Consider the following 22884-nt stretch of genomic DNA (forward strand, 5'->3'; position numbering starts at 1 on the left):
GGAGTAGTGAAGGTGGTGTGGGAGTAGTGAAGGTGGTGTGGGAGTAGTGAAGGTGGTGTGGGAGTAGTGAAGGTGGTGTGGGAGTAGTGAAGGTGGTGTGGGAGTAGTGAAGGTGGTGTGGGAGTAGTGAAGGTGGTGTGGGAGTAGTGAAGGTGGTGTGGGAGTAGTGAAGGTGGTGTGGGAGTAGTGAAGGTGGTGGGGGAGTAGTGAAGGTGGTGGTGGGTAGTGGGGGAGGTAGTGAAGGTGGAAGGTGTGGGAGTAGTGAAGGTGGTGAGTAGTGGGAAGGTGGTGAGGGGTAGTGAAGGTGGTGTGGGAGTAGTGAAGGTGGTGTGGGAGTAGTGAAGGTGGTGTGGGAGTAGTGAAGGTGGTGTGGGAGTAGTGAAGGTGGTGTGGGAGTAGTGAAGATGGTGTGGGGGAAGCGAGAGCACAGGGGATGTAAATATATTAAAGATCAGAGAGAGAGAGAGAGAGAGAGAGAGAGAGAGAGAGAGAGAGAGAGAGAGAGTTGCTGCAGAAAGCAACAACTTCACTCTGGCTGTAACCTTCTCCAGAACATCACTTCATCTGAGATCATTTATCCCCAGGATGACTCAAGTATGGAACACATTCGTACAGCATTATGATGTCAACGATATAAAGTCAGTTGATCACATGAAAATGCTGGCCCACAGTGTGATGTAGCTCAGCTGGGCTTGTGAGGTCTCTGGGGAGACCTAATTTAACCAATTATATGGTCACACCTTGCCTTGGCAAATGTCTGTCAGAGCCACGCCTTTTCGGCTTAAGACTGAGGTCTTTTGTTCTGGACGCGGTCAGACCTCGACGTCAGATCAACACCACGTGTGCACACCTCATTGTTGGGGGTGCTCTCGGGACAATATAAGCCCAAGGAACAGCTGAGCAGACAGATTCGTGCTGAGCTCTGGCCTGTGAGCAGAGCTGAGCTGGAGAGTCTCGGGAGGAGAGACTGTTGGAGACATTGGGCAGAGTACTGGCTTGGAGCAGTACTCGTGCTGTATAGATCTTGGGACCTGTGGCTTAGTTCCTGTGATGAACTGTCCTCTGAACTATATTGTAAGTTATATTAATTTTGGTCAAGTTGATTGTGTTCCCTGTCTCACTGCTTATGTGTACCACCCCATTTATCTAAACCCCAATGATGTACTCCTGTTCCCAAATATATTATTGTACAAGGACTTAATAATAAACTGTGTTTGAGTAGAATAGTAATATTCACTGTCCCCGTTATTTGTTATTCCTATTTCTTATATTTTATTATGTTTAGTTAAAGTAGTGAGAGAGTGAGTAGTGTGGAGTGTAGAGTAATGAGAGGTGAAGAAGTAGTCACCAGTGACCTCACATTACCTACCTACCTCCGCACTCATCCCTCCTACTGCCTCGCCTGTCACCTACCTACTGCCCCCCCTCTTACCCCCCTTACATGACAACAGATGGCTCCAACTTCATCCTGTTCCCTACTTGTATGTTTCATAATAATAAAAATGCTTTCAAATGAGCTGATGTAGGTAACAGTTCTTAGCTTGTCAATAAAGCCAGGGATCCTTAACCTTGTCAAACCCTGTGTAAAAAAAAAAAGAGAGAGAGAGAGAGAGAGAGAGAGAGAGAGAGAGAGAGAGAGAGAGAGAGAGAGAAAGAAAGAATGTTCCTTCTAGTACACTGGCTTTAATTCTCTCTACTTTAAGGAGTGTGCCCTTCCAGATGAAGGGTTGTTGATCTGTGTCACTAAAGCCATCATGGAATACAAACTGATTACCCACCACTCTGCAGAAAATGAACCTAATGGAGATATTTACCCATTCGTCGAAATTTCAACTCTGTTTGGGCTCCATCGGGTTGAGCATTAAGTTATTAATAATATAATTGAATTTCGGGATGTACATGTACGCCTGCTACCATTCCTCTTGTCTCTGTCTCTCTCTGTAATTCGCTCACAACTTGAGAATGTCTCATTCGATCAGCTTTAAATTTTCAGTGCTTGTGTACGGTAACTAGGGATAAATTATTGCAACAATTGGCTGTTCCTTTTCTGTCCCTCCCTTCTCTTTTCCATCATTATCGTTTCCCCTGTTTCTTCCCATTTACTCCCTCTCCTCAACCTCACCTCTCCCTCCTCCATCTCCTCCCTCTCTACCCCTTCTCCGTTCCTCTTTCTCCTCCCCCTCCCATTAAATTCCCCCACCCAAAAAGGCTTCAGGGAGGAGTGAAGGCGTAGGGTAATTATTTTAACAAAGAGTGACATTCAAAACTTGGCCAGGTTAATTAACAACTGATTGATGGAGTCTTTATTGCCTGTCGTTGCTCTCTCTCTCTCTCTCTCTCTCTCTCTCTCTCTCTCTCTCTCTCTCTCTCTCTCTCTCTCTCTCTCTCTCAGTTGTGTTGCATCACAATTGTCCTCAAAGATCTGTTAAGTCATACCATGAATTAAGGAAAGATCCTGGACTTCACCTTACGAAACAGACAAAGCAACTGTGATAGTAATTATGAACAAGGTAGATTATAGTGGAAAAATGAACATGTTATTAGAAGACGCGGGTATTTACGTACCTCTTAAGTTGTCAGCGGCCCGGATCTCCGGTCAGGCCTCCTGATTACTGGCCTGATCGGTCAAACTGTTAGTGCCAAGGTATGCAACGCAGTCCGGCTACTCAGGAACTTATGAATCTGTCGAGTTCCCTCTTGAAGACAGCCAGGGGTCCGTTAATAATCCCCCTTACGCTCGGAGGGAAGGTGTTAAAAAGTCGTGAGTCGTTTACACTTACTGAGCTCTCTTTCTCTCACTCTCAGTGTACTCATTGCTGCTCTGCTTTTCACAGGAGGTATCTAGCACCGTCATGTGCTCATAAGTAATTTCGGTGTACAGGTTTGGGACCAATCCCTCCAGAATCCTCCAGGTATAGACTATGATGTATCTTTCTCGCCTATATTCTAAGGAGTACAGTTATAAGAACATCAGGACCTCCCAGTAATTTAGGTCCTTGACTAAGTTAGCACAAGATGTAAAGGGTCTCTGTAGATGCAAAAGATGCAAAACAATCACAAGAAACGAATGATAACTCTAGACCTTTCGTGTTGCAATCACCACATCATCAGGAGCTTGCATTATTGCAGAAATGAGTAGTAGGTCCCAGCAGATTCGTTCAGTCGAACGTTCCTGACAAGATTATTCGTACGTGTGTGTGTGTGTGTGTGTGTGTGTGTGTGTGTTAGAGATGTGCCGGGTAAGGGTGTCTGCCGTTTTTACTGTGTCCGTGTCCGTGAAAGGACATCGACCGATGCTTTTTAAAATATTAAAATTCCATGTGTACCTGTAAAACACAAACATTGACAGTGTAAGTGATGCTTACACACACACACACACACACACACACACACACACACACACACACACACACACACTACTCTGTCTCTCTTAATCCAGATCTTCCAGATATCCAGATGGTGTATCCAGGAACATCCTAGCTGGATTAGCCTGGACTAGCACTCAGGATAACGCTCCAGATATCCAAATCCTAATCTGACGTGATGAAAGGAAATTATTCTCGGTGTGAAATCCTTTGGATCAGAAAGGAATCCTTTCCTGGATGTGTGTGATTACCTTATTAGTGATTACCTTATTAGTGATTACCTTATTTGTGATTACCTTATTAGTGATTACCTTAGTTGTGATTACCTTCTTAGTGATTACCTTATTAGTGATTACCTTATTAATGATTACCTTATTTATGATTACCTTCTTAGTGACTGCCTTTTTAGTGATTACTTTATTGGTGATTGCCTTATCTGTGATTACCTTCTTCGTGATTACCTTCTTAGTGATTACTTTATTGGTGATTACCTTATTTGTGATTACCTTATTTGTGATTACCTTCTTAGTGATCATCTTATTTGTGATTACCTTATTAGTGATTACCTTATTTGTGATTATCTTCTTAGTTATTACCTTATTTGTGATTACCTTGTAAATTACTTATTAGGATTACCTTTCTCGTATTATCAATGTACTGTAACCATAGGAAAGTGGTAAATGTGTATGGGTAACGTGAAGGAAATTTTTGAAAGTGAGGAGAGCTTAGAAGGTGATAGAAGAGAGAAGGAGTGCTAGAGAGCCGAGAGAGAGATGTGAAGGTATGAAGAAGGGAGAAAAGGGTACTACACGCCACACTACACGCTAGCTACGCCGCCACTACACGTTATAGTTCCTAACTTCCGCCACTACACGTTACTACACGCCACACTACACATAGCTACACGCCACTACACGTTACTACACGCCACACTACACATAGCTACACGCCACTACACGTTACTACACGTCACACTACACATAGCTACACGCCACTACACGTTACTACACGTCACACTACACATAGCTACACGTCACTACACGTTACTACACGCCACACTACACATAGCTACACGTCACTACACTCCATAACACAGTTACAAAATATAACACAATATAACACATCATAACACAACAGCAAAGCCTAACACTCAGCAACACAGACCAAACACTTAACACACACTAACACCTCACAGCACAACACAATTCTGATAATATATGAAACAAGGATCCTCCTCTTCTTCTTCTTCCTCCTCTTCCTCCTCCTCCTCTTCCTCCTCCTCCTCTTCCTCCTCCTCCTCTTCCTCCTCCTCCACGTCCTCCTCCTCCTCTTCCTCCTCCTCTTTCTCCTCCTCCTCCTCCTCCTCTTCCTCCTCCTTTTCCTCCTCCTCTTCTTCTTCCTCCTCCTCCTCTTCCTCCTCCTCCTCTTCCTCCTCCTCTTCCTCCTCCTCCTCCTCCTCCTCCTCTTCCTCCTCTTCCTCCTCCTCCTCTTCTTCTTCCTCCTCCTCTTCCTCCTCCTCCTCTTCCTCCCTTCCTCCTTCCTCCTCCTCCTCCCTCCTCCTCCTTCCTCCTTCCTCCTTCCTCTTCCTCCTCCTCCTTCTTCTTCCCTTCCTCCTCCTCCTTCCTTCCTCCTCCTTCCTTCCTCCTCCTTCCTTCCTCCTCCTCCCCCTCCTCCTCCTTCCTTCCCTCCTCCTTCCTTCCTCCTCCCTCCTCTTCTTCCTCCTCCTCCTCCTTCCTTCCCTCCTCCTTCCTTCCTCCTCCTTCCTTCCTCCCTCCTCCTCCTCCTTCCTTCCTCCTCCTTCCTTCCTCCTCCTCCTCCTCCCTCCTCCCTCCTCTTGCCTCCTCCTCTTCCTTCCTCCTCCTCCTTCTTCTTCCTTCCTCCTCCCTCCTTCCTTCCTCCTCCTTCTTCCTCCTCCTCTTCCTCCCTCCTCCTCTTCTTCTTCCCCATCCCTCCTCCTCTTCCTCCTCCTCTTCCCTCCCTCCCTCTTCCTCCTCCTCCTCCTCCTCCTCTTCCTCCTCCTCTTCCTCCTCCTCCTCTTCTTCTTCCTCCTCCTCCTCTTCCTCCTCCTCTTCCTCCTTCTCCTCTTCTTCTTCATCCTCCTCCTCTTCCTCTCCTCTTCCTCCTCTCTTCCTCCTCCTCCTCCTCCTCATCATCTTCCTCCTCTACCTCCTCCTCGTCCTTCCTCCTCCTCGTCCTTCCTCCTCCTCGTCCTTCCTCCTCCTCGTCCTTCCTCCTCCTCGTCCTTCCTCCTCCTCGTCCTTCCTCCTCCTCGTCCTTCCTCCTCCTCGTCCTTCCTCCTCCTCCTCCACTCCTTCCTTCCCTCCTCCTCCTCCTCCTCCTCCTCCCCTTCCTTCCTCCTTCCTGCCTCCTCCTCCCCTTCCTTCCTCCTTCCTTCCTCCTCCTCCCTCTCCTCCTTCTTCCTCCTCCTCCTCTTCCTCCCTCCTCCTCCCTCCTCCCTCCTCCTCCTCCTCTTCCACTCTCCTCCTCTTCCTCCTCTTCCTCCTCCTCCTCCTCCTCCTCTTCTTCTTCCTCCTCTTCCTCCTCTTCCTCCTCCTCCTCTTCCTCCTCTTCCTCCTCCTCCTCTTCCTCCTCTTCCTCCTCTTCTTCCTCCTCCTCCTCTTCCTCCTCTTCCTCCTCCTCCTCTTCCTCCTCCTCCTCTTCCTTCCATGGTTTTGATCGACTTTTAATATGGTTAGCAAGTGAATTTTCTCTCAATTTTTGACTTGAGTGTTCAGAGTTGTGCAGAGAGGGAGGGGGAGGAGGGAGGGAAGAGGAAGAGGAAAGAAGAAGTGGAAGGCCGGAAGTGGAAAATAAGTGTGGTGTGGATGGTAGGGTGTGTGTGTGGATGGTAGAAAGTTGTATGTGGAATAGTTAGGGTGTGTGTGGAATGGTTAGGGAGTGTGTGTGGATGGTAGGGAATGTGTAGGATGGTTAGGGTGTGTGGATGGTAATGGGTAGGGTGTAGTGAATGGTAAGAATTGTGTGTAGAATGGTGGGAGGGTGTGTGTGGATAGGTAGGGGTGTGTGGAAGAGTAGGGAAGTGTGTGGAATAGGTAAGGGAAGTGTGAATGGAATGTTAAGTGTGTGTGGATGGTAGGGTGTTGTATTGGATGGTAGGATGTGTGTGGATAGTGAGGGTGTGTGTGGATGGTAGGGTGTGTATGTGGAATGGTTGAGGGTGTGTGTAGATGGTTGAGGTTGTGTGTGGATATTGCAGGGTGTTGTGTAGGATGGTAGGGTGTGTGTAGGATATTGAGGTGTGGTGTGGATGGTAGGGTGTGTGGTAGATGGTAGGGGGAAGTGTGTGGAGAAAGAGTAGAGGGTGTGTGGATAGGTAAGTGTGTGGTGAATGGTAAGGTGTGTGTGGTGTAGGATGGTAAGTGTTGTGTGTGGATGGTAGGGGAAGTGTTGTGTGTGGATGGTAGGGGGAGTGTTGTGTGTGGAAAAACAGGTAGGGTGTGTGTAGGATGGTAAGGGGTGTTGTTGAATGAATGGTAGGGGGTGTGTGGATGGTAGGGTGTGTGTGGATGGTCAGGGATGGTAGTGTGGTGGATGGTAGTGTGTTGTGAATGTGGATTAGGGTAGGGGGTGTGGATGGTAGGGTGTGTGTGGATGGTAGGGTGTGTGTGGATGGTAGGGTGTGTGTGGATGGTAGGGTGTGTGTGGATGGTAGGGTGTGTGTGGATGGTAGGGTGTGTGTGGATGGTAGGGTGTGTGTGGATGGTAGGCAAGAATTGTGTGGATGGTAGGGTGTGTGTGGATGGTAGGGGGAAGTGTGTGGAATGGTTAGGGGGAGGGTGTGTGGATGGTAGGGTGTGTGTGGAAGGTAGGGGGTGTGTAGAATGGTTGAAGGGAGGTGTGTGGATAGGTAGGGAAGTGTGTGTGGATGGTAGCGTGAGTGGATGGTAGGGTGTGTGGAATGGTAGGGGAAATTGTGGAATGGGGTAGGGAGTGTGTAGGATGGTTAGGGGAAGTGTGTGAATGGATATTTAAGGGGTGTGTGGATGGTAGGGGGTGTGTGGATGGAAGGCGGGGGTGTGAATAATAATGGAATGGTAGGGGGGGTGTGGATGGTAGGGGGTGTGTGGATGGTAGGGGGTGTGTGGATGGTAGGGTGGATGCCTGGATGGTAGGGGGTGGGTGTGGAGGGGAAGGCTCTTCTGGGGGTGTGTGGATGGTATGGGGTGTGTGGATGGTAGGGGGAGTGTTGTGTGTGAATGGTAGGGTGTGGGAGGGTAGGGGTGTGTGGAGGGTATTAGAGGTGTGTGGTGAGGGTAGGGAGTGTGGTGGAGGGTAGGCAGTGTGGTGGGGAGGGTGGTGTGTGGAGGTAGGGTGTGTGGAGGGTGGCCAGGGTGTGGTGGAGGAGGGTAGGGTGTGTGGAGGGTAGGGTGTGTGGAGGGAGGGTGTGTGGAGGGTAGGGTAGGGTGTGGAGGGTAGGGTGTGGTGGAGGGGGAGGGTGTGTGGAGGGTGGGGTGTGTGGAGGGTGGGGTGGGTGTGTGGAGGGTAGGGTGTGTGGAGGGTAATTTGGCGTGTGTGGAGGGAGGGAATTGGTAGTGGAGGGTGAGGGTGTGTGGAGGGTAGGGGGTGGTAGTGTGGAGGTAGGGGTGTGTGGATGGATAGGGGTGGGGGTGCTGTGGATGGTAGGGGTGCTGGATGGATGGAGGTAGGGTGTGTGTGGATGGTAGGGGGTGTGTGGATGGTAGGGTGTGTGTGGATGGTAGGGTGTGTGTGGATGGTAGGGTGTGTGTGGATGGTAGGGTGTGTGTGGATGGTAGGGTGTGTGTGGATGGTAGGGTGTGTGTGGATGGTAGGGTGTGTGTGGATGGTAGGGTGTGTGTGGATGGTAGGGTGTGTGTGGATGGTAGGGGGTGTGGAAGGTAGGGTGTGTGGTGGGAGGGGTATGACGTGTGTGGAGGGGAGGGGAGGGTGTGTGGAGGGAATTGCAGGGTGTGGTGGAGGGTGAGGGTGTGTGGAGGGTGCAGGGTGTGGAGGTAGGGTGTGGTGGAGGGAGGGTGTGTGGAGGGTAGGGTCTTCTGTGTGGTGAGGGTAGGGGTGTGTGGAGGGTAGGGTGTGGTGGAGGTAGCGTGTGGTGGAGGGTGGGTGTGTGGGGAGGGTAGGGGTGTGTGGAGGGGAGGGTGTGGTGGAGGGTAGGGTGTACTCACCTATTTATTTGTAGGTTGCAGGGGGTCTTCAGTTCCCATAGCTCCTGGCCCCGCCTCTTCACTGATTGCTACTAGGTCTTCTCTCTTCCTGCTCCATGAGCTTTATCATACCTCGCCTTAAAACTATGTATGGTTCCCGCCTCCACTACTTCACTTTCTAGGCCATTCCACGGCCTGACCACTCTATGACTGAAGAAATACTTTCTAACATCCCTTTGATTCATCTGAGTCTTCAACTTCCAATTGTGACCTCTTGTGTCTGTGTCCCATCTCTGGAACATCCCGTCTTTGTCCACCTTGTCTATTCCGCGCAGTATTTTATATGTCGTTATCATGTCTCCCCTGACCCTCCTGTCCTCCAGTGTCGTCAGGCCGATTTCCCTTAACCTTTCTTCGTAGGACAATCCCCGTAGCTCTGGGACTAGTCTTGTTGCAAACCTTTGCACCTTCTCTAATTTCTTGACGTGCTTGACTAGGTGTGGATTCCAAACTGGTGCTGCATACTCCAGTATGGGCCTGACGTAAATGGTATACAGAGTCTTGAACGAATCCTTGCTGAGGTATCGGAACGCTATCCGTAGGTTTGCCAGGCGCCCGTATGCTGCAGCAGTTATCTGATTGATGTGCGCCTCAGGAGATATGCTCGGTGTTATACTCATCCCCAGATCTTTTTCCTTGAGTGAAGTTTGCAGTCTTTGGCCATCTAAACTATATTGTGTCTGCGGTCTTCTTTGCCCTTCCCCAATCTTCATGACTTTGCATTTGGCAGGGTTAAACTCAAGAAGCCAGTTACTGGACCAGGCTTGTAGCCTGTCCAGGTCTCTTTGTAGTCCTGCCTGATCCTCATCCGATTTGTTTCTTCTCATTAACTTCACATCATCTGCAAACAAACACACTTCTGAGTCTATCCCTTCCGTTATGTCGTTCACATATACCAAGAACAGCACAGGTCCTAGGACTGACCCCTGTGGAACCCCGCTTGTCACAGGCGCCCACTTTGACACCTCGTCACGTACCATGACTCGTTGTTGCCTCCCTATCAGGTATTCTCTGATCCATTGCAGTGCCTTTCCTGTTATGTGTGCTTGATCCTCTAGCTTTTGCAGTAACCTCTTGTGAGGAACTGTGTCGAAGGCCTTCTTGCAGTCCAAAAAAAATGCAGTCGATCCACCCCTCTCTCTCTTGTCTTACTTCTGTCACCTTGTCATAAAACTCTAGTAGGTTTGTGACACAGGATTTTCCTTCCCTGAAACCATGCTGGTTGTCAATTATACACTTGTTTCTTTCCAGGTGGGGTGGAGGGTAGGGTGTCTGTGGAGGGTAGGGTGTGTGGAGGGCAGGGTGTGTGGAGTGTAGGGTGTGTGTGGAGGGTAGGGTGTGTGGAGGGGAGGGTGTGTGGAGGGTAGGGTGTGTGGTAGGGTGTGTGAGGGTGTAGGGTGTGGAGGGTGTGGAGGGTAGGGTGTGTGGAGGGGAGGGTGTGTGAAGGAAAGGGTGTGTGGAGGGTAGGGTGTGTGAAGGAAAGGGTGTGTGGAGGGTAGGGTGTCTGTGGAGGGTAGGGTGTGTGGAGGGAAGGGTGTGTGGAGAGTAGGGTGTGTGAAGGGTAAGGTGTGTGGAGGGGAGGGTGTGTGGAGGGTAGGGTGTGTGGAGAGTAGGGTGTGTGGAGGGGGGGGTGTGTGAAGTGTTAAGGGTGGGTGTGGAGAGGGGAGGGTGTGTGGAGGGTAGGGTGTGTGGAGGGTAGGGTGTGTGGAGGGTAGGGTGTGTGGAGGGTAGGGTGTGTGGAGGGTAGGGTGTGTGGAGGGTAGGGTGTGTGGAGGGGAGGGTGTGTGGAGGGAAGGGTGTGTGGAGAGTAGGGTGTGTGAAGGGTAAGGTGTGTGGAGGGGAGGGTGTGTGGAGGGTAGGGTGTGTGGAGGGTAGGGTGTGTGGAGGGTAGGGTGTGTGTTAAGGGTAGGGTGTGTGGAGGGTAGGGTGTGTGGAGGGTAGGGTGTGTGGAGGGTAGGGTGTGTGGAGGGTAGGGTGTGTGTGGAGGGTAGGGTGTGTGGAGGGTAGGGTGTGTGGAGGGTAGGGTGTGTGGAGGGTAGCGTGTGTGGAGGGTAAGGTGTGTGTGGAGGGTAGGGTGTGTGGAGGGGAGTGTGTGTGGAGGGTAGGGTGTGTGGAGGGTAGGGTGTGTAGGGTAGAGTGTGTGTAGGGAAGGGTGTGTGGAGGGTAGGGTGTGGGGAGGGTAGGGTGTGTGGAGGGTAGGGTGTGGGGATGGTAGGGTGTGTGGAGGGTAGGGTGTGTGTGGAGGGTAGGGAGTGTGGAGGGTAGGGTGTGTGGAGAGTAGGGCGTGTATGGAGCGTAGAGTGTGTGGAGGGTAGGGTGTGTGGAGGGTAGGGTGTGTGGAGGGTAGGGTGTGTGGAGGGTAGGGTGTGTGGAGGGTAGGGTGTGTGTAGGGTAGAGTGTGTGTGGAGGGAAGGGTGTGTGTGGAGGGTAGGGTGTGTGGGAGGGTCGGGTGTGTGGTGGGTAGGGTGTGGGGATGGTCGGGTGTGGGGAGGGTAGGGTGTGTGTGGAGGGTAGAGTGTGTGGAGGGTAGAGTGTGTGGAGGGTAGGGTGTGTGTAGGGTAGAGTGTGTGTAGGGTAGGGTGTGTGGAGGGTAGGGTGTGTGGAGGGTAGGGTGTGTGGAGGGTAGGATGTGTGGAGGGTATGGAGTGTGTAGGGTAGGGTGTGTGTGGAGGGAAGGGTGTGTGTGGAGGGTAGGGTGTGTGTGGAGGGTAGAGTGTGTGAAGGGTAGGGTGTGTCGAGGGTAGGGTGTGTGGAAGGTAGGGGTGTGGAGGGTAGGGTGTGTGGAGGGTAGGGTGTGTGGAGGGTACGGTGTGTGTGTGGAGGGTAGGGTGTGTGGAGGGTAGGGTGTGTGGAGGTTTGGGTGTGTGGAGGGTAGGGTGTGTGGAGGGTAGGGTGTGTGAAGGTTAGGGTGTGTGGAGGGTAGGGGTGTGGAGGGTAGGGTGTGTGTGGAGGGTAGGGGATGTGTGGAGGGTAGGGTGTGTGGAGGGTAGGGGTGTGTGGAGAGTATGGGTGTGTGGAGGGTAGGGTGTGTGTGTGGAGGGTAGGGGTGTGTGGAGGGTAGGGGTGTGTGGAGGGTAGGGGTGTGTGGAGGGTAGGGTGTGTGTGGAGGGTAGGGGTGTGTGGAGGGTAGGGTGTGTGTGGTGGGTAGGGGTGTGTGGAGGGTAGCGTGTGTGGAGGGTAGGGGTGTGTGGAGGGTAGGGGTGTGTGGAGGGTAGGGTGTGTGTGGAGGGTAGGGGTGTGTGGAGGGTAGGGGTGTGTGGAGGGTAGGGTGTGTGTGGAGGGTAGGGTGGGGTGTGGTGGAGGGTAGGGGGTGTGTGGAGGGAGTAGGGTGTGTGTGGAGGGTAGGGTGTGTGGGTGGAGGAGTAGGGGTGTGTGGAGGGTAGGGGGTGTGTGGATGGTAGGGGGTGTGTGGGAGGGGGTAGGGGTAGGGGTGTGGAGGTAGGGTGTGTGTGGAGGGAGTAGGGGTGGTTGAGGGGTAGGGATGTGTGGAGGGTAGGGTGTGTGTGGTGGGTAGGGGAGGGGTGTGTGGAGGGTATGGGGTGTGTGGAGGGTAGGGTGGGTTGGTTGGGGAGGGTAGGGATGTGGAGGGTAGGGTGTGTGTGGTGGGTGGAGGGGTAGGGGTGTGGTGGGGAGGTAGGGGTGTGTGGAGGGTAGGGTGTGTGTGTGGAGGGTAGGGGTGTGTGGAGGGTAGGGGTGTGTGGAGGGTAGGGGTGTGTGGAGGGTAGGGGTGTTGTGGGTAGGGATGTTTAGGGAAGAGGCGTGGAGGAAAGGGGCAGTGTAGGGGAAGGTGTGGAGGGGTGAAGATGTATAGGAAGCTGTGACTCGACCCCCTGCAAACACATATAGGTGAGTACATACACACACACACACACACACACACACACACACACACACACACACACACACACACAGACACACACACACACACACACACAAACACACACACATACACACACACACACACACACACACACACCATCCACCCACACACCACACACACACACACACACACACACACACACACACACACACACACACACACACACACACACACACACACACACACACACACACACACACACACACACACACAAACACACACGGAAACAACAGGAAAGGTAGAAGTTGACAGCACAAGAACAGGAGGAGAAATACTGAGGCAAATTTAGAACAGGAGAAGGAGGAGGAGGAGAGAGAGAGAGAGAGAGAGAGAGAGAGAGAGAGAGAGAGAGAGAGAGAGAGAGAGAGAGAGAGAGAGAGAGAGAGAGAGAGAGAGAGAGAGAGAGAGAGAGAGAGAGAAAGCGTGGGAAGAATAAAGATGCAGCAGAGGAAACAAGAAACAAACACAAACATGAGTGCAACAAGAAACAAACACAAACATGAGTGCAACAAGAAACAAACACAAACATGAGTGCAACAAGAAACAAACACAAACATGAGTGCAACAAGAAACAAACACAAACATGAGTGCAACAAGAAACAAACACAAACATGAGTGCAACAAGAAACAAACACAAACATGAGTGCAACAACAAACAAACACAAACATGAGTGCAACAAGAAACAAACACAAACATGAGTGCAACAACAAACAAACACAAACATGAGTGCAACAACAAACAAACACAAACATGAGTGCAACAACAAACAAACACAAACATGAGTGCAACAAGAAACAAACACAAACATGAGTGCAACAAGAAACAAACACAAACATGAGTGCAACAAGAAACAAACACAAACATGAGTGCAACAACAAACAAACAAACATGAGTGCAACAAGAAACAAACACAAACATGAGTGCAACAACAAACAAACACAAACATGAGTGCAACAACAAACAAACACAAACATGAGTGCAACAACAAACAAACACAAACATGAGTGCAACAACAAACAAACACAAACATGAGTGCAACAAGAAACAAACACAAACATGAGTGCAACAACAAACAAACACAAACATGAGTGCAACAACAAACAAACACAAACATGAGTGCAACAACAAACAAAGATATACTGAACAATTCTTCATCACTAAGACACCTTTGTCCAACACTTGACTCTATTGTGGAAAGTTTCCGGCAGCCAGCGGCTTCATCAGTCCAGTACAGGGAAAGGTGGAAGATGAGGAGAACTTTCAGGTAATCAGTCCCTCAACTTGGAGTTAATGTGTTCACTCCATCAATCTTAATAAGACTGATGGACTCAACACATCAATTACTCCCCTTCCCCAGCCACATCAACATTTAAATTACCCTCTAGCCACATCAACACATCAATTCCTCCCAAGCCACATCAACACATCAATTTCCCCCAGCCACAACGCATAAATTTCCCCCCCCAGCCACATCAACACGTCAATTATCCCCTAGCCACATGAACACATCAATTCCTCCCAAGCCACATCAACACATCAATTTCTACCCCAGCCACATCAACACATTAATTATCCCCTAGCCACATCAACACATCAATTCCCAAGCCACATCAACACATCAATTTCCACCCCAGCCACATCAACATCAAATAACTCCCGCCAGCCACATCAATACATCAATTACCTTTCCAACTCACTGCATTAAAATAATCAAAATAATCCCATTACTAACTCCCGGGCCAGGAGCCAGAGTAGCACCGCAGAACGCTAACTTTAATTATCCTAGTTACAACTGGCGCTAATAGAATGTAATTAACAAAACTCAGGGTTCAATTATACGGGGTGTTTCAAAATGATTGACCCAATTTAACCTGTATGTAGATCTCACATCGAGTCCGTTTTTGAGACGCTAATAGAATGTAATTAACAAAACTCAGGGTTCAATTATACGGGGTGTTTCAAATTGATTGACCCAATTTAACCTGTATGTAGATCTCACATCGAGTCCATGTTTTTGAGACACTCTGTATGTTAATTAATATTAACATTTATTTTCAGTTTGAAGTTAGTTAAGAAAAATAAGGAAAAAAAAAAGAGTATTGGAAAATAATCTCGAGTTTTAAATAGTGACATCCGTATTTTCTTTTTTTTTTTGCAGTCGGGTTTGACCACTTCCAAGTTCTGAGAGCCATCGGGAAAGGTAGTTTTGGAAAGGTACGTTCAGTAGTGATTATTATTACTATTATTATTATTATTATTATTGGTTATAATAATGGAAAAAATGATTAATTGCTTGTTCCTTGTGTGTGTGTGTGTGTGTGTGTGTGTGTGTGTGTGTGTGTGTGTGTGTGTGTGTGTGTGTGTGTGTGTGTGTGTGTGTGTGTGTGTGTACTCACCTATTTGTACTCACCTATTTGTGGTTGCAGGGGTCGAGTCTTAGCTCCTGGCCCCGCCTCTTCACCGGTTGCTACTGGGCCCTCTCTCTCCCCGCTCCATGAGCTTTATCAAACCTCGTCTTAAAGCTGTGTATGGTTCCTGCCTCCACTACGTCATTTTCTAGGCTATTCCACTGCCTTACAACTCTATGACTGAAGAAATACTTCCTACTATCTCTCTGACTCATTTGTGTCTTCAACTTCCAATTGTGGCCTCTTGTTTCTGTGTCCCTTCCTTGGAACATCCTGTCTTTGTCCACCTTGTCTATTCCACGCAGTATTTTATATGTCGTTATCATGTCTCCCCTGACCCTCCTGTCCTCCAGTGTCGTCAGGCCGATTTCCCTTAATCTTTCTTCATAGGACATTCCCCTTAGCTCTGGAACTAACCTTGTCGCAAACCTTTGTACTTTCTCTAGTTTCTTGACGTGCTTTATCAAGTGCGGGTTCCAAACAGGTGCTGCATACTCCAGTATGGGCCTGACATACACGGTGTACAGTGTCTTGAATGATTCCTTACTAAGGTATCGGAATGCTGTTCTCAGGTTTGCCAGGCGCCCATATGCTGCAGCAGTTATCTGATTGATGTGTGCTTCCGGAGACATGCTCGGTGTTATACTCACCCCAAGATCTTTCTCCTTGAGTGAGGTTTGCAGTCTTTGGCCACCTAGCCTATACTCTGTCTGTGGTCTTCTGTGCCCTTCCCCCTATCTTCATGACTTTGCATTTGGCAGGATTAAATTCGAGAAGCCATTTGCTGGACCAGGTGTCCAGTCTGTCCAGGTCTCTTTGAAGTCCTGCCTGGTCCTCATCAGATTTAATTCTCCTCATTAACTTCACATCATCTGCAAACAGGGACACTTCTGAGTCTAACCCTTCCGTCATGTCGTTCACATATACCAAAAATAGCACTGGTCCTAGGACCGACCCCTGTGGGACCCCGCTCGTCACAGGTGCCCACTGTGATACATCATTACGTATCATGACTCGTTATTGCCTCCCTGTCAGGTATTCTCTGATCCATTGCAGTGCCCTTCCTGTTATATGCACCTGATGCTCTAGCTTCTGCACTAATCTCTTGTGAGGAACTGTGTCAAAGGCCTTCTTGTGTGTGTGTGTGTGTGTGTGTGTGTGTGTGTGTGTACTCACCTAACTGTGATTGCATGGGTCGAGACTCAGCTCCTGGCCCCGCCTCTTCAGTGACCGCTACTGGGTCCTCCCTCTCCCTGCTCCATGAGTTTTATCATACCTCGTTTTAAAACTATGTATGGTTTCTGCCTCCACTACATCACTTGCCAGACTATTCTACTTCCTAACAAATCTGACTGAAGAAATACTTCCTAACATCCCTTTGACTCATCCGAGTCTTCAATTTCCAGTTGTGACCCCTTGTCTCTGTGTCCCATCTCTGGAAAATCCTGTCTCTGTCCACTTTATCTATTCCACGCAGTATTTTGTATGTCGTTATCATGTTTTCCCTTACCCTCCTATCTTCCAGTGTCCTCAGACCGATTTCCCTCAACCTTTCTTCGTAGAACATTTCCCTTAGCTCTCTAACCAGCCTTGTTGCAAACTTTTCCACTTTCTCTAATTTCTTGACGTGCTTGACCAGGTGTGGGTTCCAAACAGGTGCTGCATACTCCAGTATGGGCCTGACGTACAGTGTACAGAGTCTTGAACGATTCCTTACTGAGTGTAGTACACCCCTCTGTTTTGTCTTCCCAGTGTCCCTTCTGTCTCCACTGTAAATACTTCCTCAAATCTCGTGTTGAGCTTCTCACATACTTCTTGGTCGTTTCTTGTGAGTTCCCCATCTTCTTTCCTCAGCCTGATTACCTGGTCTTTGACTGTTGTCTTCCTCCTGATGTGGCTGTAAAGCAGTTTCAGGTCAGACTTGAATTTCGATGCTATGTCGTTTTCGTACTGTCGCTGTGCCTCCCTCCTTATCTGTGCATACACGTTTCTGGCGCGTCGACTAATCTCTCTATTTTCCTGAGGCCTTTGCCTCCCTACACCTTCGGGTAAACCAAGGGCTCGTTCTGGTCTTCCCATTATTTCTGTTACCCTTGGGAACAAACCTTTTTTCTGCCTCCTTGCATTTTGTTGTTTCGTAGTCCATCATTTCGTTTATTGACTTTCCTGCCAACTCTCTTTCTCACCGAACCTCCTGCAGGAAGGTCCTCATACCTGTGTAGTACCCCCTTTCATAGCTTGTTTTTTTTCCCTTTCTACTTCTGTTACCCTCTCCACTTGTAGCTCTACGATGTATTCAAAGTTCAGAACCACATGGTCACTAGCTCCAAGGGGCCTTTCATATGTGATGGCCTCAATGTTTGAGCTACTCAGGGTGAACACAAGGTCCAGTCTTGCTGGCTTATCCTCCCCTGTCTCTCTGGTAGTGTCCCTAACATGTTGGTGCATGAGGTTTTACAGTACCACATCCATCATCTCGTGTGTGTGTGTGTGTGTGTGTGTGTGTGTGTGTGTGTGTTTGTGTGTGTGTGTGTGTGTGTGTGTGTGTGTGTGTGTGTGTGTGTGTGTGTGTCGGTATGTGTGTGTGTGTGTACTCACATAATTGTATTCACCTAATTGTGGTTGCAGGGGTCGAGACTCAGCTTCTGGCCCCGCCTCTTCACTGGTCGCTACTAGGTCCTCTCCCTCTCTGCTTCCTGAGCTTTGTCATACCTCTTCTTAAAACTATGTATGGTTCCTGCCTCCACTACTTCACTTGCTAGGCTATTCCACTTCCTGACGACTCTATGACTGAAGAAATACTTCCTAACGTCCCTGTGACTCGTTTGAGTCTTCAGCTTCTAGTTGTGACCCCTTGTTTCTGTGTCCCCTCTCTGGAACATCCTATCTCTGTCCACCTTGTCTATTCCCTGCAGTATCTTGTATGTCGTTATCATGTCTCCCCTGACCCCTCTGTCCTCCAGTGTCGTCAGTCCAATTTCCTTCAACCTTTCCTCGTACGACATTCCCCTGAGCTCTGGGACTAGCCTTGTTGCAAACCTTTGTACTTTCTCAAACTTCTTGACGTGCTTGACCTGGTGCTGCATACTCCAGTATGGGCCCAACATACACAGTGTACAGTATCTTGAACGATTCCTTATTAAGGTATCGGAATGCTATTCTCATGTTTGCCAGGCGCCCGTATGCTGCAGCAGTTATTTGGTTGATGTGTGCCTCCGGTGACGTGCTCGGTGTTATGGTCACCCCAAGGTCTTTCTCCCTGAGTGAGGTCTGTAGTCTTTGTCCACCTAGCCTATACTCTGCGGTTTTCTTTGCCTCTCCCCAATCTTCATGACTTTGCATTTGGCAGGGTTGAATTCGAGAAGCCAGTTTCTGGACCACATGTCCAGCCTGTCCAGGTCTCTTTGCAGTCCTGCCTCATCCTCATCCGATTTAATTCTTCTTATCAGCTTCACATCATCTGCGAACAGGGACACTTCAGAGTCTATTCTTTCCATCATGTCGTTCGCATATATCAAAAATAGCACTGGTCCTAGAACTGACCCCTGTGGGACCCCGCTCGTCACAGGCGCCCACTGTGATACCTCTTCACGTACCATGACTCGTTGTTGCCTCCCTGTCAGGTATTCCCTGATCCATTGCAGTGCCCTTCCTTTTATATGCTCCTGATTCTCCAGCTTCTGCACTAATCTCTTGTGGGGAACTGTGTCAAAGGCCTTCCTGCAGTCTAGGAAAATGCAGTCAACCCACCCCTCTCTCTCGTGTCTTACTTCTGTTACCTTGTCATAAAACTCCAGGAGGTTTGTGATACAAAATTTGCCTTCCATGAACCCATGCTGGTTTTCATTTATAATCTTGTTCCGTTCCAGGTGTTCGACCACTCTCCTCCTGATAATCTTCTCCATGACTTTGCACACAATACATGTCAGAGACACAGGTCTGTAGTTTAGTGCCTCGTTTCTGTTTCCTTTCTTAAATATGGGGACTACATTTGCTGTCTTCCATTTCTCAGGTAGTTGCCCAGTTTCAAGGGATGTGTGTGTGTACTCACCTATTTGTGGTTGCAGGGGTCGAGTCACAGCTCCTGGCCCCGCCTCTTCGCTGATTGCTACTAGGTCCTCTCTCTCCCTGCCCCATGACCTCTATCATACCTCGCCTTAAAACTATGTATGGTTCCCGCCTCCACTACGTCACTTTCTAGGCTATTCCACGGCCTGACTACTCTATGACTGAAGAAATACTTCCTAACATCCCTTTGATTCATCTGAGTTTTCAACTTCCAATTGTGACCTCTTGTGTCTGTGTCCCTTCTCTGGAACATCCCGTCTTTGTCCACCTTGTCTATTCCGCGCAGTATTTTATATGTCGTTATCATGTCTCCCCTGACCCTCCTGTGTGTGTGTGTGTGTGTGTGTGTGTGTGTGTGTGTGTGTGTGTGTGTGTGTGTGTGTGTGTGTGTGTGTGTTTGTGTGTGTACTCACCTAATTGTGGTTTCAGGGGTCGAGACTCAGCTCCTGGCCCTGCCTCTTCACTGATCGCTACTGGGTCCTCTCTCTCTCTGCTTCCTGAGCTTTGTCATACCTCTTCTTAAAACTATGTATGGTTCCTGCCTCCACTACTTCACTTGCTAGGCTATTCCACTTGCTGACAACTCTATGACTGAAGAAATACTTCCTAACGTCCCTGTGACTCGTCTGAGTCTTCAGCTTCCAGTTGTGACCCCTTGTCCCTGTGTCCCCTCTCTGGAACATCCTATCTCTGTCCACCGTGTCTATTCCCCGCAGTATCTTGTATGTCGTTATCATGTCTCCCCTGACCCTTCTGTCCTCCAGTGTCGTCAGTCCGATTTCCCTTAACCTTTCCTCGTACGACATTCCCCTGAGCTCTGGGAATAGCCTTGTTGCAAACCTTTGTACTTTCTCTAACTTCTTGACGTGCTTGACCAGGTGTGGGTTCCAGACTGGTGCTGTATACTCCAGTATGGGCCTAACATACACAGTGTACAGTGTCTTGAACGATTCCTTATTAAAGTATCGGAACGCTATTCTCAGGTTTGCCAGGCGCCCGTATGCTGCAGCAGTTATTTGGTTGATGTGTGCCTCCGGTGATGTGCTCGGTGTTATGGTCACCCCAAGGTCTTTCTCCCTGAGTGAGGTCTGTAGTCTTTGTCCACCTAGCCTATACTCTGTCTGCGGTCTTCTTTGCCCCTCCCCAATCTTCATGACTTTGCATTTGGCTGGATTGAATTCGAGAAGCCAGTTACTGGACCACATGTCCAGCCTGTCCAGGTCTCTTTGCAGTCCTGCCTCATCCTCATCCGATTTAATTCTTCTCATCAACTTCACGTCATCTGCGAACAGGGACACTTCAGAGTCTATTCCTTCCATCATGTCGTTCACATATATCAAAAATAGCACTGGTCCTAGAACTGACCCCTGTGGGACCCCGCTCGTAACAGGCGCCCACTGTGATACCTCTTCACGTACCATGACTCGTTGTTGCCTCCCTGTCAGGTATTCCCTTATCCATTGCAATGCCCTCCCTTTTACATGCGCCTGATCCTCCAGCTTCTGCACTAATCTCTTGTGGGGAACTGCTGTCTAGGGAAACGCAATCTACCCACCCCTCTCTCTCGTGTCTTACTTCTGTTACCTTGTCATAAAACTCCAGGAGGTTTGTGATACAGGATTTGCCTTCCATGAACCCATGCTGGTTTTCATTTATAATCTTGTTCCTTTCCAGGTGTTCGACCACTCTCCTCCTGATAATCTTCTCCATGACTTTGCACACAATACATGTCAGAGACACAGGTCTGTAGTTTAGTGCCTCGTTTCTGTTTCCTTTCTTAAATATGGGGACTACATTTGCTGTCTTCCATTTCTCAGGTAGTTGCCCAGTTTCAAGGGATGTGTTGAAGATTGTGGTTAGAGGCACGCACAACATCTCTGCTCCTTCTCTAAGGACCCATGGGGAGATGTTGTCCGGTCCCATCGCCTTTGAGGTGTCAAGGTCACTTAAGAGCTTCTTCACCTCCTCCTCAGTTGTTCGTATGTCGTCCAACACTTGTTGGTATATTCCCTCTTGATGTTCCCTTCTGTGCTGTCTTCCCACAGCCCTTCCTGTCTCTACTGTAAAAACTTCCTTAAATCTCCTGTTCAGCTCCTCACATACCTCCTGATAATTTCTTGTGAGTTCTTCACCTTCTGTCCTTAATCTGATCACCTGGTCTTTAACTGTTGTCTTCCTCCTGATGTGGCTATACAACAGTTTCGGGTGTGTGTGTGTGTGTGTGTGTGTGTGTGTGTGTGTGTGTGTGTGTGTGTACGTCGTCCGACGCCAAAATCTCTGTAGGAAAAATTTACCAAAATCTTACGTCAAAATGCCCTCTTTCAACCCCCTTCTCCTAACCTTCTAAACCCTTCTCTTTCCCTCTTCTCTTCCATCCCCTCCTCTCCCCTTCTCTCCCCTCCCCTCCCCTCCCCTCCCCTCCCCTCAATCACGACACACAAGAGCCCCTCCTCGGCAAACGACAGTGTATGTTTGAGCGACCCAGTGTTTTTATTTTCGAGTATTTCTCTTCAAATTATAAATTGATGCGGGAGCATTGTTGTATCGCAGGTGCGCCTCACAATATTGTTGGAGCGACCATGGCTGGCCCTGCAATATTGTTGGAGCGACCATGGCTGGCCCTGCAATATTGTTGGAGCGACCATGGCTGGCCCTGCAATATGGCCCCAGTCGACCCCTCCACAAAGGCCCCGGATAATTTGCAACCAACCCGCTCTCATTCTCGCTCAACCATTGGTTGGCGATTTTTGTGAAAAAACTTTGAGCTATGGGCGAGAAAGAGAAAGAGAGAGAGAGAGAGAGAGAGAGAGAGAGAGAGAGAGAGAGAGAGAGAGAGAGAGAGAGAGAGAGAGAGAGAGAGTGAGAGAGAGGGGGCGGTGGCATCCTGGTTAATTACTTGAACTTGAACTTTGAGAGTTGCAAGGGTCAAGGTTCAAGGTTCATGCTTTATTCCTCATCTCCCACTCGGTGTGAATATACACCGAGTACTATATATATATATATATATATATATATATATATATATATATATATATATATATATATATATATATATATATATATATATATATATATATATATGCAAAACAACCACAGTGAAAGAATATAGAAATTCCAAGCGCTTTCGTGACTACTCACATTATCAAGGAACAATGGAAGTAATGCATCAAAGGAAGGCATATAAAGGGTCTAGCCCACACCTCACTATCATATCCCACAACAAAGCAACACCTGACGCGCGATTTATAAGAAAAGGAACACTGCAGCAGGCCCACCGGCCCAACTAGACAGGTCCTTCACACAACCCACAAACAAACTATTCTACCCAAGAAATAAGAATTTTAAAATTTATTATTTGTCCAATGTATTATTAAATTCTTCCAAAATTCTATTAATTATAAATGGATCTAATTTATATAAACCAGAGGAAATATTCATATTATTGTCAAAACTGCTTTTTATGAAACAAGATTCAATTATATTCCTGTCGACCATGGACTTGCTTGATACTACTTTCTCAACTTTTTGAAAATCAATTGGATGGTTAAAATCTCTCACATGAATCTTCACAGTGGTTGTTTTGCATATTCTGAAATCACCTGTTTACTGTGATCTTATTGCATATATATATATATATATATATATATATATATATATATATATATATATATATATATATATATATATATATATATATATATATATATATATATATAACACTGATCTCTGGCTGAAGGAGACTCGAGCCTACGAACTTTAGGACAAGGTACGCAGTGCTTTACCAATCTACCCACACTGGACAATACCTTGGCGTGTAGCTTGCGCTACACGTTTGATCCAAGGCAGCCAGCTTTCAGGGAGAAGGCTTACAGCTTTTCATCTCATCCCCTGCATGCATCAACCTTACTAGTGATTTTAACAATGCATGGAATTCGCGAGAGCAGGAGAAATATACACAAAC

At 48.4% G+C, this 22884-nt stretch overlaps 1 protein-coding gene across 1 annotated transcript in view; it reads left to right on the forward strand.

Annotated features, from left to right (window-relative positions):
* The first annotated feature begins 404 nt into the window (after positions 1–404).
* Positions 405–22884, forward strand: part of LOC128692495 (uncharacterized) — a 90702-nt gene continuing 68222 nt past the window's right edge. The window contains exons 1-3 of the mRNA XM_070090141.1: positions 405–435; positions 793–1074; positions 14606–14661. Of these exons, the coding sequence (XP_069946242.1) occupies positions 405–435; positions 793–1074; positions 14606–14661 (369 nt within the window). The remainder of the gene's footprint in view (positions 436–792; positions 1075–14605; positions 14662–22884) is intronic.

This window comes from Cherax quadricarinatus, chromosome 30, assembly GCF_038502225.1.
Source record: "Cherax quadricarinatus isolate ZL_2023a chromosome 30, ASM3850222v1, whole genome shotgun sequence".
NCBI classification, from domain to species: domain Eukaryota; kingdom Metazoa; phylum Arthropoda; class Malacostraca; order Decapoda; family Parastacidae; genus Cherax; species Cherax quadricarinatus.